At 61.3% G+C, this 16,683-nt stretch overlaps 1 protein-coding gene across 4 annotated transcripts; it reads left to right on the forward strand.

The window, feature by feature from the left end:
* Positions 1–561: 561 nt before the first annotated feature.
* Positions 562–16,496, forward strand: ZBTB7B (zinc finger and BTB domain containing 7B). 4 transcript variants are annotated; one of them, XM_068540926.1, is made up of 4 exons: positions 562–642; positions 800–900; positions 12,640–13,805; positions 14,197–16,496. In XM_068540926.1, the coding sequence occupies exons 3-4, from the start codon at positions 12,646–12,648 to the stop codon at positions 14,660–14,662; spliced, it is 1,626 nt and encodes a 541-aa protein (XP_068397027.1). In that variant the 5' UTR covers positions 562–642; positions 800–900; positions 12,640–12,645; the 3' UTR covers positions 14,663–16,496. The 4 variants fall into 4 exon arrangements, with proteins under 4 accessions (XP_068397027.1, XP_068397028.1, XP_068397029.1 ...); XM_068540927.1 differs by having other exon boundaries at positions 564–625; XM_068540928.1 differs by lacking the exon at positions 800–900 and having other exon boundaries at positions 573–642.
* The last annotated feature ends 187 nt before the right edge of the window (positions 16,497–16,683 follow it).

The raw sequence follows: 16,683 nt of genomic DNA on the forward strand, positions 1-16,683 counted from the left end.
TGATGGGGGTGCTCGGTTCCCCGGCCGCTGCGGACACTGCCCCCTCCTCTTCCCCTCCTCCAGGTTTCGGGCCAGCCCCTCGGCTCCGCCCCCTCCCTGGCCGAACGCAAGGCGGGACCCACTTGGGATGGGCGGGTGTTCAGGCCAATGGGCGGGCCGAGAGGTGGAGTGCAGGGGGCGGGACAGAGTAGCGGCGGAGGGCTGGATGGGGGTCGGGGGCGGAGCTCGAGTTAAGGTGGACTGGGAGAGATAGGGGCTAGAGAAAGAGAGAGAGAAGGAGAGGAGGAGGAGGAGGAGGAGGAAAGGGACCGCGGCAGGTGAAGGGAGAAAGAGAGAGAGAAGGAAAGAAGGAGGGAAAAGAGGAGGGTGGGAAAAGCTCGGAGAGCAAAGTAAGAGCTTGGAATAAGAGAGCGAAAAAGGAGGGAGGGATCCATCTGCGCCCTGCAGAGACTGGCTGGACCAAGGGGTTGAAGTTTATGTCCTTATTGGGCGGAGGGAGGGGGGCCTGGGGGGGCGGGTGAAAAACCAGGAAGTGACAGAGGGTGTTGCTAAGGGTTGGGAGGGGGAGTTTGGGGGGTGGCAGGGGGCGGGGGGAGGGATGGGGGGAAAGCAAGCAGGAGGACAGGTGAGACAGCAGGACAGGTGAGGCGGGCCCTGAGGGGGGGGCGGGTGGGAGCCAGGTGAATGTACGGTTCTCAGCGGCCGAGGGGGGGGCGGGCGGCAGGAGGAGGCAGAGGGCTGCGGAGGAGGAGCCCCCCAGCAGAGAGCGGCGAGCCACTGACCGCGGCCTTCTGACCAGGACCGGAGCAGGGCCCCAAGCCCCCGGGCCTGGCGGGGGACGCGCCTCTCCCCACACCCGGAGCCTCAGCAGCCCCAGCCAGAGGACCCAAAGGCAGAGAGGTGAGTGTACCCCACTTTTGTCTCCTGGCTAGAGGTCCCCCATACTCGAGACTGCTGCAGTGTCCTTCGTCCGTCCTGTAAGTGGGTTCCCCCCACACACACACACGCACGAAGACCAGATTCCCACCACTCCCCTTCCCCGTGCCTTCCCAACACTCCGGGTCTTGGGAATTGATTTTAACTGGGAGGAAAGGTAGAGAAGGAACTACAGCCGCCCCCAACCCAGGGCGGAGGGTCCCCAGAAACTTTCTCTGCACTTCTGGGATCAGACAGACTGGCGGCTCCGGGATGGAGAGAGGGTGAGGCGGCGCTGAGCGCTCCCCCAGTCTCCTTCGTGACTTTAGGGGGAGACCCCCGACCCGTCCGAGTTGAGGGAATGGAAACGCTGACGGATTCTAACTAGGACAACGCTCCCCCCCAACTCCGCGCCCCCTGGCGCGGTGGGTTGGACCCGGGCCAGTTGCATGGGGGGTGGGGGGAGCACAGGAGGAGCCGCGGCTTGGGGGAAAGTTACCGGCTGGACTATTCGGTTTCTTGCGCTTCCAGAGTCGCGCTCTCTCGCCGGTAGTGGGACTCAGCGACAACCTCCAAGCGACATAGAACGACCCCTCTCTCCTCCTCCCCTCAATCCCACTCTCTTCGTTCAGGCTCCAGTACCGCCGCCACCTTTTCAAAGCCAGCTCCGGCCCCCAGAGCCCAAGAGCGAGGGTGGGCGACTGGGAAGAATTCTACCTACTACCCGTCCCCCCACAGGCGCCGGCGCACCTGCCCCTACCCGGAGTGGGGGTCGCTACTGTGTTGTTGTAGAACCTACTCTGAGCGCCGCTGGCAGAGGGCTGCCATTCAAAGGGGTGGGGGGCGCTGCTTTCAATTTCTAGCTTTCTCTCTCTCCTCCCACCCCACCCCAAGTAAGAGAGCGACGTGTCCCAGCCAGAGCGAGGGGGGGCCGGGAGTGGGGGGGCGGCGTGGGCAGCGGGTTGTGCCCGGACACGTGCCTGTCCAGGCGCCCCGGCCCTGCTGGTGTTTGGAGAGAGGGCGGGTCCCCTGCCCCCCGCCCCGCACAACCCCCACGTATCAAAGGGCGGCTGAGACGTGGTGAGACCTCGGGGCGCCCTGGGGGGCGGGGGGCGGGGAGCCTGGGTCCGGAGCAGGGGAGGGGCAGAGGCGCGGGTGCTAGCTGACCCACAGGAAACGAGCGCTGCTGACCTAGTTTGGGACACCGGAAGTGGGTGCTGGGGAGAGGGGGAGACCAGCAGGCTGTCCTGGCTTCCGGGCCAGGTGGAGGGCGTTCTTGAATTGACCCCCACCCGAGTGCCTTGGAGACCCTTAGCTGCAGCTGAGAATGGGAATGAGTCAGCGCAGCTATTCCGCCTTCCCCCAACTTATTCCTGGAGGAGGGAGACAGTTTATCAAGGGGCAGGGGGAGCCAGATTGGGCGGTGAGGGGTTAAATCAGGATGGGAACTCTGTTTCCTGAGGTTGCATGTGTGTAGGGGGGTGAGACCTGGATGATTATGGGGTTGCCTCCTGCTCCCCCCCCCCACACACACCAGCTGGTTTGGTCACCCCTGTACCCTCCTGGCACTGCTGGGAGAGCTGGCATGGAGTGGGCATCAGGTTGGGAGGGGAGAGTGGGCATATGGAGTGTTGTGCTGGGCTGGAGAGGGACATATTTGTGACTGAGTTTGGGTAACACTTAGTGTTCCTCCTTAGTGGTGACTGGGGAGAAGGGCAGGGGGCTCCCCCTGGAGCAGCTGATGAAACAAGAAGAAATCTCTGTCAGTGCCTCCTGTCCCTGGCCCCCGGGACCCCGGCTCCCCCAGCGTGCCTCTGTTACATGGTTGCTGTGGGCACCACACAGCCTGCTGGCACCCCCAGACACTGTCCCCTCCCTTGGGTACCACACCCCCAACCTTAGCACAGGGGTCAGGAAGGGGTTAATACCACCCGAAGGGGGGCTCTGGGGAAGAAAGAAGGCAGTGCCCACTAGGCTCAGGTGTCAAGGAGAGAGACCTGCTCTAATGGGGCACTCTCACTGCTCAGCTCTGGCTGACATGGACCCCAGGGACTGGGAGACAGGTGCTGACCTCTTCCCCCTTCCCCATGGTGCCCCCTGGCACCCAGGGCCCCCAGCTCCTCCTTGGCCTAGTGCCTGCCCCGGGAGGGCGCGGCGGGCAGCGGGGGCTGGGCTAACAATGCACCATCGGGCCCTTTGTGTGCTTGCACTTGGCACCCTGGGGAAGGGTGGGGGAGGGGGCCCAGCGGGCATGGGGGGCGGAGCGCCTCTGGGGTGGGGACAGTGAAGGCTGGGGGAGAAAAGCAGAGAATGAAAGCAGGTGGGGAGGAAAGGGAAGTAGGTCAGATAGGGTGCTGGCCCCTCATTCCAAGTCAAGGCCTAGAGAAACAGCCCCTGATCCTATGGCTGCCCAGATGGCATCATGCTGCCTGAGGCACAGCCTAGTACTGGGCATTTGGGGTCAGAAGTCACTGCCCAGGGGACTGGTCAGATGGAGGAGGCCTAGCCTGGTACTGCCCCCTTCTTGGTGGCTAAGAGACCCAGTTCTGGCCTAAGGCCGAGGTCCCAAGACGGGTAGTGAATGGGCTCCAGGCAGGGCACTGCCCTCTGATAGAAGCCTCCGGGCCTGCTTTGGGGCTTCCTGCCTCCAGCCTGCTTGGTTCCCTGACCTTCCGAGAGTTAAGACTGCCCTGCCACCAGGCCTTGGGGCCTATGCCCGTTTTGGCCTAGGACTGAAGAGGAGGGTGGGGGAGGAAGGTGGGGACAAGCAGACGGATAGGACCCTGGCATGGGGTGTGCCTGCCCTGGCCTCTTCCCCCTCCTTCTGCTGAGTAAACTCGTGAGTAAACTTGACGTTTTGCCCGGACAGTTTGAAGTTGCCTCGCCGCCCCCCCCCCCACCACCAGTCCTGCCAACACACAGGCGGCCAGGAGCCAAGGCGGGCCTGGGGGACTGGGGGGAAGGGGTAAGAGCTACTGTTGCCCACCATCAAAGGCCTTGGAGAGGCAAGAATGACCCACCACCCAGCCAGACCCAGGTCTTGGCAAGAATCTTGGCTGGGGCCTACAAGCATCTGTCCCAGAACCTTGGGGAGCCCAGGGAAAGTGGCCTGGAAGCAGAGCCTCTGCCCACTTCTGACCTCCACCCCCACTAAGAAAAGGCACCCAGCTGCCACCTGGTCCCCTGAGTTGCCACCGTTAATGTTCACAGGCTGCCTGGCACAAGGGGAAAAGCTACCTTTAGCAAATTCCACAGGGACACTAGGAAGGGCTGCCCTCTTCATTCTGTCCCACAGCCTGGGATGGGTGGGAGGCTGGTGGCCTTCCTTGGCATCTTAGCCCTCTCTTCACTGAGGCCTCCCAGTTGCCATGGCCTCAGCCCTAGAGGATGGCATCCTCATTTGCCAGCACAATTCCTTGACCTCATACCTGGGCCTAACCCCATACATGTCTCCCTCCACCATACCCATCAGGCCTGGCCCTAACCTCCCCCAACCCCTTCCTCTTCCTGCTAGCATCCTAGAACCTAGTCAGCTTTCAGAGCTCTCCAGCCAGCAGATACCTGTGCCAGATCCGGGAGTTGAGGGTGCCCTAGACAAAAGACGGCTGGTGGCAGGTAAACGGAGTCACTGACCCCCACAAACACAGCAGTCTACTGTTACTTGACCTCACTAATTCCTCTTATGCCTCCCCAGGCCACCAGAATGGTGCCGAGGCCCAGCAGGGGGAAATGCCTTCCCAGTCCCTGCTGAGCCTCGGAGTGGGGCTCCACCAGGCCCTTGCTTTCGACCTCATGTCTCTGGCTTCAGTTTCCTTCCTGTTTCCACCACTCCCCCCAACTCCTCCCCACCCATATGCCCCTTTCAACAGACATCCTCTCCTCCTTCCTTCCTCCTTTCCTCCCCCTTTGCCTGGGAGCAGGGGTCCTCTCCCCCTACCATGGACCTCCTGCCTTGTACCTCTTCTAAACACAGTCCCCTTGGAGATTCATAACCAAGTCCTCTGCTCTGCCCTCCCCACCACATCAACAAGGCTCTGGGGAAGAGGAGAGCATTGGGCTTCTCAAGGGAACTACAGCTCCCAAGGTACATGCAAAGCAATTGTGGTGCATACTGGGAGTTGTAGTCCTCCTTGATTTCTCAATTTGGTTAAGTCTGGAAATTTTTCTGGATGGGACTAAAAGTGGACTGGGATGATTTGGAATGTGGGGACCCTCTGCATCCTCCCACCTTGTCCTCACCATCTTGTTCACACATGACACCATGTACCCATGATTGACATCCATCCCCCCAGCTGAGACATGCTACCCATTCTCACCTGAGGGCCCCACCCAAGAGATGCCCACACCCTGCCCTGCTGCCCCTGGCAGGGGTGAAATGGAGGGGCCCCATGAACTCCCTCCCTGCCCCCTGCCCTCTAGGCTGGTTCCCTCCCTTTATGGGGATCAAAGGGCAGAGAGCAGCCCCACCCCACTCCCTCACAGGCTGCAGGCACTAGGGCACTCAGGAATATCAGGGACTTTGGTGCCCAAGCAAATGCTTGGGCAGGGGGAATGCCGGGAGGCCGGTGCCTGGTGGCAGGGAGAGACACTGGCCCCCACCTTGGGGAGTGGAGCCTTCAATAACTGCTCATCAAGCTGTCCATAGCCCCCTGGGCTCTCTTTGTGTAGGCCCTAACCCGTGCGCTGCCTCTTGAGGAGATGGCTTGAGAACAGGGTCTTGTGCCTTATCTGTAGGACCTAAGGGCCTGGGCCCGCCTAGCTGGCACCAAGGCACAGGGGTGACCCTCCCCCACCCGAGGCCCACAGTTGGCATGGGGCGCTGGGAGCCAGGGGGGTAGGAGGGAGAGGAGGGCAGGACTGCCAGCATCCTGGTGGGTAGGTGCCAACCGGGCCGGGAGCTGGTGAGGGGCAGCAGGCCAGAGGCATTGAGCCAGCAGCTGTTGGGGGGAAAGGGGAGGGGATATTTTAGGGGGCATTTCTGTGGTGCCCCCTCCCAGCCCAGTAGGACTTGGGATGGCCTAGTGTCTGGGGGACCTAGGGCACGACTCGTTCCAGGAATAAGAGACCCCAGAAGCTGTTTAAGTGGAACTTTGTGGCCCACCCATCTCTGGGCTCAGAGCCCTCCTGAGTTACCCCTCAGGCCCAGGCGGGTCCCACCCAACCGGCCAGGGTGGCAGCAGCTTACGCAAGGGGTGGGGCTAGCCGCTTCCCAGCAGATGCCCCCTCCTGGCTCCTTCCTCTTTCGTTGCCCACAGCTCCCCCCATCTGTCCACCCCCCTCAGGCCAGCTCTGTCCCCCTGATCCTCCTGGCCATTGGGGGCTGGCACAAGTGCTGCCCCCTGGCCTGGTTGGCAGGGGCTGGTGCCCGGGCAAGGAACTGTGGTATGTGAGTGGGTTTGGGGTGAGGCATGGGGAGGGCGGGGTGCTGCCTTGCCCAGCCCCTGAGGGCCCCGGCCCAGTACAGAGAGGGGAGAATTCGGCCAGCTCCCAGGGGTGCTGAGGGACCTACTGGGGTCTGGAGGGCCTCCCTGTGTTCCCCTATTATACCATATGCCCTGAGGGGCTGGGACCTAGGCACCTGTCACCCCTGGCACTGACTGTCCAGGGTTCCCCTCCTCCCTCTTCTGGCCACTGCTGCCTCCTGTCCCCTCCCCTCCCTTCTTCCTTCTCCTGGTCCCACCTCCAGCAGCCTCTCCCATTGCTCCTCCTCACCTCTGTCCTCCTGGACTGTCCCAGCTCCTACCTTTCCTACTGCTCACCTTTTTCCCCTTTTAGGGCTGAGAAAGGACGGGCCAGGGTGGGTACAGCTGGGGCTTCGGGCACCACAGGCAGAGACTCTAGGCCCTCTCCCACGCTGCCAGCCCTCTGGTAACCCCTCCCTCCATCTGGGGGGAGGGGGGACAGCACCCAGAGGGTTAAGGCTGTAGGGGGGAGGGGCTGGGCCAAGTCGTGGGCGGCCCCTTTGAAGGAGGGAGCTGGAGCGGGGAACAGCCACCCTACCTCCCCCCCAGCCCGGCCCTCCCCCACCCCTCCCAACCTGCTCCCCCCAGGGGCCAAGAGGAGTTGCCGGCAAGGCCCCTCAGCGTTCAGGTGAGTAGGCCACACTCTGGCTTGGGAGATCAGGCCCCAGGGGAGGCTTGGAGGCCTAGAATTGGCCAAGGGTCAGAGAGGGACTGAAAAACAGGCTAGGAAGAGGGTGTCTGAACTTCACAGGGGGCGGTTTAGGAACTGAGGGGCTGAGGAGCTGGAGCCTGGAGAAGCTTCTGTGTCTGGGGGACCCAGGAGGACAGGAGAGCAGAAGAAGGGGCCTACGGGAGCCAAGGGGTTGCTGGGCCAGGACAGGAGGTTGGACAGGCTGGCAGGGAGCCGGGCTCCGGGGATCGGGCCGGGGTGTCCTCTGGGCCTGGGGGGCTCAGGTTTCTGCTGGCGGCTTGGCGGGTGTGGGGTTACCAGCCGGCTCGGTTACCCAGCCAGAGACGCTAGGCTGGGGGGAGGGGGTGGGCACAGGGCAGACCCTGGCACCCTGTGTGGTCTCCTCAGGCCCTAAGGGTATCTGGCAGTGCTCCGGCAGACCCCCGCTGGGAACCCTGATGACCAGGGTCTGTCCAAGTGCACAGTTGCCTGGCCTAGGGTGGGCAGCCTCTGGGGAAAGTCCAGCAGCTCCAGGGCTGGAAATTCTGACGGGCAGAGAGGCCTAGGCTGTCCCCCTCACCCCACCCCACATCCGCTCTCACTGTACCACCCCCCCCATCTTCCCCAACTGTCCCCCGAATTTTGGCCCTGTGCTTCATCCAAAATGGGGCCGTGGGTACCTTAAATGTGACCATCTCATGGCAAGACCAGGCCTTGGAGGGCAGTCCTGGCATCTTGATTTAATTCCTCTGCCCCTCTCCACACTGCGCCTGCCTGGGGAGAAGAGAAGGGATGCTCGGAGCAAGGCGAAATGGAGGAAGTGAGGAGGCTTGAGGGAGAGAGCCAAAAGGGAAAAGAAAAGAGAGGTAGGGATGATTCCTCAGAGGCCTAGGGACATAGACGTGGTACAGAGGAAGCGGGAGCCTCGCAAGGGCTGAAGGAAGGAAAGCAAAGGATGAGTTGCGGAGAGGGGAGACAAGGGTCCGAGAAGGCAGTAAGGGGACAGGAAGAGGACAAGGAAAGGGGCCAAGAGTGGAGAGGGCCTTGTTCCCAAAGGACAAGAGGGGAGGGCTGGGGAAGACGGAGTTGCCCCCATTCCTTCCTCCGCCATCTTTTATCTCCCTCAGATTTCCCCTGATGCGGCCCGAGAGGCTGTGGACTAGGGCAGTTGTCATGGAAAGAAAATGTGGGGGGACACTGAGGTCTCCCTCCTGTCAGGAGCTGAAGCACCAGGAATTGGGGATTTTGAGGGAGGAGAGGCTTAACCCCCACGGCACCGGGAAGCAGCCAACTCCCCTTGCCTCCTTCCCCCTTCGTGGCTTGCGGTCTCTCTTCCCCGCCTCGGCCCCCAGGAAGTGTGAGTGCTGGGGGTGGTGAGGTTAGGAGGGGGAAGCGGCCTATGGGGGATGGGGAAGGCATGTACTAGCTTGGAGGGGCTGGGGTGGGGAGGGAAGGGCTCCATAAATGCCTAGGGCATCCCTGGGCCAAGGGCCTCTCCTTCGAAGCCATTCCAATCCTCAGGGGGATTCACCTCAACCCCTCACCCTGACTTCCCAACTGGGCAGGCCAGATGGCTTCAGCCCTTGGGCCTCAGAGGCCCTAAGAAGGGGTGAGAGAAGCTGGGGAACTAGGATTCCTGGGTCCCTGAGGACTTTGGACTGGCTGTCATATTTCCCCACCCCCCTGGTCCAGCCACAGGCCAAAGCCCTGGCTTCGTGCAAACTTAGCTCCAAAAAAACAGGAAGAGAACCTGAGGCTGGAGTTGGGGTGGGGGTTGGGGGGGCAGAAAGGAGAAAGGAGTAAGGGGGAAGGGTGGCCGGCCAAGGTGGGAAGAGTGGCAGGCCTCTCCATCACCCTGGCAGGAGGTGTCACAGCCTGGTCCTCATCCTCCCTCACCCCAGGTTGCTATACCTGGAGAGGACTGGCCGGGTCCCTCTCAGGCTCTCTGGCAGAGCCCAGAGGTGGGGGCCTCCAAGCCTGGGGAGGGGTGGCTCTCTGTGCCTGTGTCTCAGGCCCATATCTATTTTCTCCGTCGCTAATCCTGTTTCCGCCTGCTGCCCCCCACACTAAGCCTTACTCCCCTAATCCCCAGGGTGTGGGGAAGGGGGGCCAGCTTTAATCAGCTGCCCCGTTCAGGGCCTCATATCCCAGCTCTTCAGCTGGCTCGAGCCGGCAGTGTTGGCCCTGGTGCCCCCAGCCCTGCACTGGACACTGCCGGAGGTCAGCACCTGGAAAGAGTTCCAGCCTCCTTTTCCTTCCCATGCCAGGGCCAGTGCCCTCTACCTTTTGGTTTCTTGGTGGTGGACACACCTTGGCAGGTGCCCCTGGGCACTGAGGGGTAGGTGATAGGGGCTCCCACCTTTGCCCCCTCCCACCTGTCTAACCCCAAAGTCTTCCCCCCACCAAAGATGGGGCAAGCTTGACTCAGGGCCCAGTTTCAAGAGAGCTGCCCACCGGCCTGGCCGGTCTAGCAGGCCTGACAGTGAGGGGAGCCTGGGGGGGGGATGGCGGGAAATGGGGGAGAGATGGGGTGGGGCCCCCAGTTCTTCCCCCTACCAGGCAAACAGACCAAACAGACCTTGCCTGGCTCCCTGGCACAGCTGCCCCCCCCAGCCACCACACACGCCCATGCCCACAAGGTCTTAGCAAGAGGGGGCATGCCAGGCTGGGTGGGGACACTCATGGGCGTCGGGGGGCTGGGCCCTCTGGGATACAGATGTGGGAAGGGTGCCCAAGGTGGGGTGGGCATCCTGGCACCAGTGCCCCACCCTGGCAGAAAGAAGGGGGAGGCCTCCACCCCACCAACCCCTCCCAGATGATGGGGCTAGGAGTATCCCCTTGGCCTGGTTGGCACCAGCCTAGTTCCAGGTGGCACCTAAGTTAGCATGGGTGCCAGAGCCCTGGGTAAGGGCTAGGGGAGTTTCCCAGAAGCTAGAGAACCATGTGAACACCTCCCCTTCCCACGTGTGTCCTCTGCCTCTCCCCTCCTTCATTGGTACCTCGTGGCCACGGGGTTAGGCCCAAGGGGTTAAACACCCACCCCTGCCCAAGCCCTGAGTGAGTTGCATCGTGAACCAGCCAGAGCCTGTGACCTGACAGCGGGGTCAGCCAATCAGCGCCCCCGCCACACCAAGTTGCCTCGGAGACGGCCCTGGGGTGGGAGAAGGGAGGCGGGCTTAGCAGCGGGAATGGGTGGGGTGTGGAGGGAAGGAGGGAGAGGGACGGGGTTAGCCACGTGCCTGCGGGTGCCCAGCTCCGGGCCAATGGACATCGAGGACAGCCCCACCCATCCCCCTCAGGAGGGACAGGGTTTGCTTGGGCCCAGGAGGGAGCCCACTGCTGCTTGAGTGGCCACTGCTGCTGCCCACCCGGTTTTGTTTGTTTCTAAGTCCTGGGGCCATTTGCCTCTTGTACTATTTGTAAAGTACAGGTAGGAGAACCAAAGGAAACTGGGAGTGCTCCCAGACTGCTTGGCCCCCAGGGAGATAAGTGATTTGGGGACTTGAGGTGGGAAGGGGTGGGCTATCTAAGGGTGTCTGGCTGTGGCTTATGAGCCACATGGGTGCTGCTCACTCATGGCTTCCGCGCAGGCGTTCTGGTGCTGGGACAGGGAGGCAGGCAGAAACAATGCAGTTCTTGTGTCCTCAAGAGGAAACCTGTAGCCCTTGACTCCTCCAACCCCCCCCCCCCAAAAATCTTCCCCATCAATGGCCAAGACTGAGCAGCTGTTGGGAGTGGCAGAGAAGACACTGACAAAATGTCAGTGGGACTTGCCCTAAGGATCATCTAGGTCAGTATTTAATTTTACAGATGAGGAAACAGGCCTCCTCAGGAAAGGAAGTGACTGGTCCAAGGTCATGTAGCTAGTAGTAACCTGACTCCCTGGGGTGATTTGAGGGAGGGAGACAGACTTGTTTCCCAGCAGAGACCATCTGTATAGTGGAATCCGCCTCCAGGTGAGGCCTTGTTTCTCCTTGCCAAGGCCAGAACATTTATTGAGCCCCTACTGTGTGTGTTAGGCATTGTGCCACCCATGGTCTCATTTAACCTTCACCACAGCCCGAGGAGTCAGGTAGAATGATCCCATATTAGAGATGAGGAAAGAGGTCCAGAGATTAAATCACTTGTTTAAGGTCACAGAGCTAATCAGCCGCAGACTGAGGATTCAAACTCAAGCCTGGATGACTCCAGAGCCCAGCTCTTTCCAGGCCCCAACTCTGTCTCCAGTTGCTCCAGACCCACCAAATGTCAGGGCTGAAGGGCTGAGCCCTTGGGGCTTCCATTCCCACCCCCTCCTTGTACAGTGAGGAAATTGAAGCACAGAGAGAAATGACTTGCCCAAGGTCATTCAGCAAGATAGTAGCAGAATACTTATAAAGATGTTAAATAATAATAATAAATAAATAAATTCTAATGGTATGGTTAAAAAAAAAAAGATAGTAGCAGAGCCAGGACTTAAACCAGATCTCCTCACTTCCAGGCCAGACTCCCTCTACTACCCCTCCCCTCCCCTCCACCAGCCTCAGGATTGCTGGCAGCTCTGCACCTTCTGTGGCTCTGCCTTGGAGGGGAAAGCATAGAGGGTGAAAGATGGTCCTCTGGAGAGGGGGGACTCTCCTGACTGGATGGGAATGGGGAGGGAGAGGTGGTGGTGGTAGCCCAGTGGGGGAGGGGTGGGACTGGAACTTGGCCTATTGGCAGTGGGAGAGGGGGCGGGGACGATGCTTATCGGTGCGGGGCAGGAAGCACCCGCGCCAGCCAGCGACACCCCAGCAAAGGGTGGCTGCTCCTTGGCCCCATGGGGGAGGGGAGGATGTGGGGGGAGGGATGCTGGGAGCTGTGTTTCCCTTTTGGCCTCTAGAAGGGGGGATCTAGAAGGGGAGATGAACTTTTAGTGGGTGGGGAAGGAGGAGGAGGAGAGTGCTGGGAAGCCACCTCTCAGGTTTGCATAGTGTTTTACTGTACACCAAATGCTTTAGGGAGATAACATAAGTTAAAGCACCTGACCTTGCCTTGAACAGTCCTTGGCGCAATGTGAATCTGAACTCTCTCATTGGCCTCTCTCTGGGCTGAGAGGAGGTTCCATCACAAAGACTGTTACCCCACTTTTCAGATGACTGAGGCTGGCTGCCAGAGCCACCCAGAGTCCTTCAGCCAGTTCTTCATGAAGCCTGAACCAGAACCCAGGCATCCTTTCTCCCAGTCCAGTGCTTCTTCCAAAGGGATGGGGAATGGGGCAGGTGAAGCAGACGGGTCTCTAGGAAAGGCCAGAAAGGCAGGGCTCCTGCTCTCACAGAGGCAGAAATGTGCACAGTGGTTAGCAACACGGACTCTGGGCCCATCGCCTGGCTTTGAACCTGTTCTGCACTTAACATAGAAAGTTGCTTCACCTGTCTGCACCTCAGGTTCCTGTCTGTGAAATGAATGATAACCGTTACTCTAGAAGGTTGTGGAAGATGAAGTGGGTGTAAAGTACTTAGAAGACCATCTAAGTAGTCTGTAGTCACCTGGCCAACGTTGGTATGTATTCCTTCCCTGGACCACCTTGCAGGGCTGAGCGCTCTTAACCTCCCTCTCTACTTGACTCTGCAGGAGAAGATGGGGAGCCCCGAGGATGACCTGATCGGGATTCCATTCCCAGACCACAGCAGTGAGCTCCTGAGCTGCCTCAATGAGCAGCGCCAGCTGGGACACCTATGTGACCTCACCATCCGGACACAGGGCCTTGAATACCGCACCCACCGGGCTGTGCTGGCTGCCTGCAGCCACTACTTCAAGAAGCTCTTCACTGAGGGCGGTGGCGGGGCGGTCCTGAGCGCTGGGGGCGGCGGGGTGGCTGCCGGGGGAGCAGGGGCCGGCGTGTGTGAGCTGGACTTTGTGGGGCCGGAGGCGCTGGGTGCCCTGCTCGAGTTTGCCTATACAGCCACACTGACCACCAGCAGCGCCAACATGCCGGCAGTGCTCCAGGCTGCGCGGCTGCTGGAGATCCCGTGTGTCATCGCTGCCTGCATGGAGATTCTGCAGGGCAGCGGACTAGAAGCCCCCAGCCCTGACGAGGACGACTGTGAGCGAGCTCGCCAGTACCTGGAGGCCTTTGTCACAGCCACGGCTTCAGCCTCGGGAGTTCCCAACGGTGAAGACAGCCCTCCACAGGTGCCCCTCCCACCGCCGCCGCCGCCCCCTCGGCCTGTCGCCCGCCGCAGCCGCAAGCCCCGAAAAGCTTTCCTGCAGACCAAGGGGGCCCGGGCAAACCACCTAGTGCCTGAAGTGCCCACAGTGCCCACCCATCCCTTGACCTACGAGGAGGAGGAGGAGGCGGCAGGCAGAGTGAGCAGCAGCGGGGGCAGTAGGCTGGGGGACAGCTACAGCCCTCCCACAGGGACTGCCTCACCCCATGAGGGACCCCTGAGCTATGAGGCCTATGAGGGTGAGGAAGAAGAGGAGGAGCTGGCATATCCCCCCGCCTATGGGCTGGCGCAGGGTGGCGGGCCCCCGCTGTCCCCAGAGGAGCTGGGCTCAGATGAGGATGCCATCGATCCTGACCTGATGGCCTACCTGAGTTCCCTACACCAGGACGCCCTGGCACCAGGCCTAGATGGCCAGGACAAGCTAGTGCGCAAACGCCGCTCCCAGATGCCCCAGGAGTGCCCGGTCTGCCACAAGATTATCCACGGGGCTGGCAAACTGCCACGCCACATGAGGACCCATACGGGTGAGAAGCCCTTCGCCTGTGAAGTCTGCGGCGTCCGTTTCACCCGGTGAGCACCAGTGGGGAAGGGGTGCAGCAGGGGCCATGTCGAGGGGGAGGGAGAAAGGGATTATGAGACCCGAGGTGTGGAGGCAGGTGATCCTGGAGGGGATGGAGTGGTGATGCCCAGGGTGAGAAGAGAGACCAGGATAGGGAGACCAGGTGAAAGAAAGTCAAGGGAGGTAGGTCTGGGGCATGAAAGATTTGGCTGTGCTGGAGGCAGAGTGGGTGGTGGCCGGGCCCAGTTAAGCTGCGGGCAAGTCAGCAAGGGTCTCCTGGGGCAGTAATAGGGAAACAAATGGTGGGGGACGGGAGTGGGACAAGGCCTGGGAACCTGACCAGGATGACCCAGGGATCGCATCCTGAACGGTTTCCTTGCCCCTCCCCCCTGCCTGTGCCAGGAATGACAAGCTGAAGATCCACATGAGGAAGCACACAGGAGAGCGCCCCTACTCATGCTCGCACTGCCCAGCCCGCTTCCTGCACAGCTATGACCTCAAGAACCACATGCACCTGCACACAGGGGACCGGCCCTATGAGTGCCACCTGTGCCACAAGGCTTTCGCCAAGGAGGACCACCTGCAGCGCCACCTTAAAGGCCAGAACTGCCTGGAGGTGCGCACCCGGCGGCGCCGCAAGGACGATGCGCCCCCTCACTACCCCCCGCCCTCTGCCGCCACCCCGACCCCTGCTGGCCTCGACCTCTCCAATGGCCACTTGGACAACTTCCGACTCTCTCTGGCTCGATTCTGGGAGGAGCCAGCCCCTACTGGGCCCCCAGTCTCCACCCCGGGGCCCCCTGATGACGATGAGGAGGAGGGGGCACCCACCACACCTCAGGCTGAAGGTGCCATGGAGTCCTCTTAAAGAGGGACGAGTGGCCGAGCTGGAGCAGCACGGGGCCGGGACGCCCATGCTGAGCAGCGGGAGTGTGCAGCAGAGACGGCGCTGGGGTCCGGGCACTGAGCCTCCCTGGCATCGGAAATTGGGCCCTTCCCTCAGAGCTCTCATTCCAGTTCCAAGCTGAGAAGGTTTTGGGGCAGAGGCTCCCCAGATTGGGGTGCTCTCCCAAGGAGTGATACATACGATATTATGTATATATTTACAGCTCCATTGTAAAGGTGGGGTCCCTGTCCCCAGCTGCTCCTGGGGAGTAGAAGCAATAATGTATTTCTGATTTGTGGGGTCCCTCTTCGGCTATGCGGGTTTCTAGGGGGTGGGGGGCTTGGGACCAAAGCCTTGCCCTGCCCCCATGCCCCTTGGGGTTTTGGCTGTGTAAGGGGGTGAAGGACTGCCCCTCCCTTTCGAGACCCCTCCTTCCTGGTTTCTGTTCCCTTTTCCTGGCAGTGAATTATGCAAAGGGGGGCGGCAAAGGAAGGGTAAGTGGGGGAAAGCAAGGTAGAAGCTTGAAAGACTGGGGGACTGGGCCTGTAAGGAAGGAGCCATCCTAGTCCCCCTCCGCCCTGCTCCCAGCGCTGAGTCATGGGGTCCTGGAGAAGGGGGCGGGGTGGCCTGATTGGTTCGCCCGCCCCTGGGGGCAGCGGGAGGGGCCCCGCCCAACTACGGGAGCTGCTGCTGGTTCTCCTCCCCTCCCCTCCCGAGTCGCTGGGCAGGGAATGTCTTGTTCCCGCCGCTCCCTCCCCGGGGCCAGAGGGCAGGGCGGGCCGGGCGGTGGCCTACCCTCTTCTCCTCCTCCCCGCCCAGGTGCAAGCCGGAGCCGCCGACACCGCTGCCGCCCCTGACTCACGCCGCCCCCGGGCTGGCGCGGTGCAGGGTGTGGGACAGGGTGAGGGGTTGGGGGGATCCTTGCGGAGAACGGGCGAGCCGGCGCCATCTGGCGGCCGTGCCCTGCGCGGGCGAGCGCCCCTGGCGGCCACTTCCAGCGAGCCGTCTTCTCTCAACTTCCACCACCCCAGCTGGTGAGCGGCGCCCCCTTGCCAAGGCCGGGGCAAATAGCTTCTTGCTTGGCCGCAAGGAAAGTGGGCTGCGGACCTGTGGGAAAGGGATCCTTTCCCCAGACCCTTGCCAGCCGGGCTTCCTGTTGGGTCGGGGAGAGTAATCCCCTCACTCTACCCTTAGGATTGAATCCACTCCCGGTCTGTACATAGCCTTTTCTGTTGGTCTTGTTGAAATCTAGTTTCAGATTTTTAACTACCCAATTCTGCTGGGGGTGGGGGTATCTCCTCCCCACCTTCCTCGCTGGGTGCTGGACCCCATTCTGCCTGGGCTCTGCCTTGCACTATTTCCCCTCCCTGGCCTGGCGGCTCCTCCCCCTCCTTAAAAGGGGCAGGTTCAGGGGCCCGGTGCTCTCCCTCCCCCCCCATGCACCCCCATGCCCATTTGCACAGCTGCCCAGGTACCCCCAATAGTGGGGGGGGATCACAGGGAGGGGGTAGCGGGACCAGTCCTTGTATCTATTTAAAAAGTGATGATGTAATATATTGGGGTAGGGGGAGGTCGGGTTGCCCTGGGCCTCATCTTAGCATTTCAGGTGACGGGAGAGCCCAGGGCTGAGGAGACCTGGGGCCTAGCCCCAGGGAGTGAGGACAATGTGGCCTCCCCCCTCCCCCCTTGCGGCTTCTCCACTCAGTGCCTTACGGGGTGGGGGGGAGGCAATCCCCCCTCTCCTGTTCCCCTCCCCTTGCCCTGCCCCCCACCTCGGGTGTAAGTGACAGGAAGAAATAATAATTTAAGATTCACACTTGTGTCCACCTTTGGTTTCTTTATTTTGGAGAAGGTGGGAGGGATCAGGAGGAGAGGGAAATGAGAGACAGAGGGACTGGGGGTTCTGAAGCGGAGAAGGGGCTGCTTTGGGGGCAGAGGATTTCTGGGGTGGTCAGGAGGGCTGAGGGGGCATGGGTATGCTGACAGACTGGGCCTCAGGTGGG

The sequence above is a fragment of the Eschrichtius robustus genome, chromosome 3 (assembly GCF_028021215.1).
Source record: "Eschrichtius robustus isolate mEscRob2 chromosome 3, mEscRob2.pri, whole genome shotgun sequence".
Taxonomy (NCBI): Eukaryota; Metazoa; Chordata; class Mammalia; order Artiodactyla; family Eschrichtiidae; genus Eschrichtius; species Eschrichtius robustus.

Coding starts and splice junctions, on each gene's coding strand:
- ZBTB7B (XM_068540926.1), top strand. CDS start 12,646: ATGGGGAGCCCCGAGGATGACCTGATCGGGATTCCATTCCCAGACCAC. Junction 13,806..14,196: donor TGCGGCGTCCGTTTCACCCG/GTGAGCACCAGT, acceptor TGCCTGTGCCAG/GAATGACAAGCTGAAGATCC.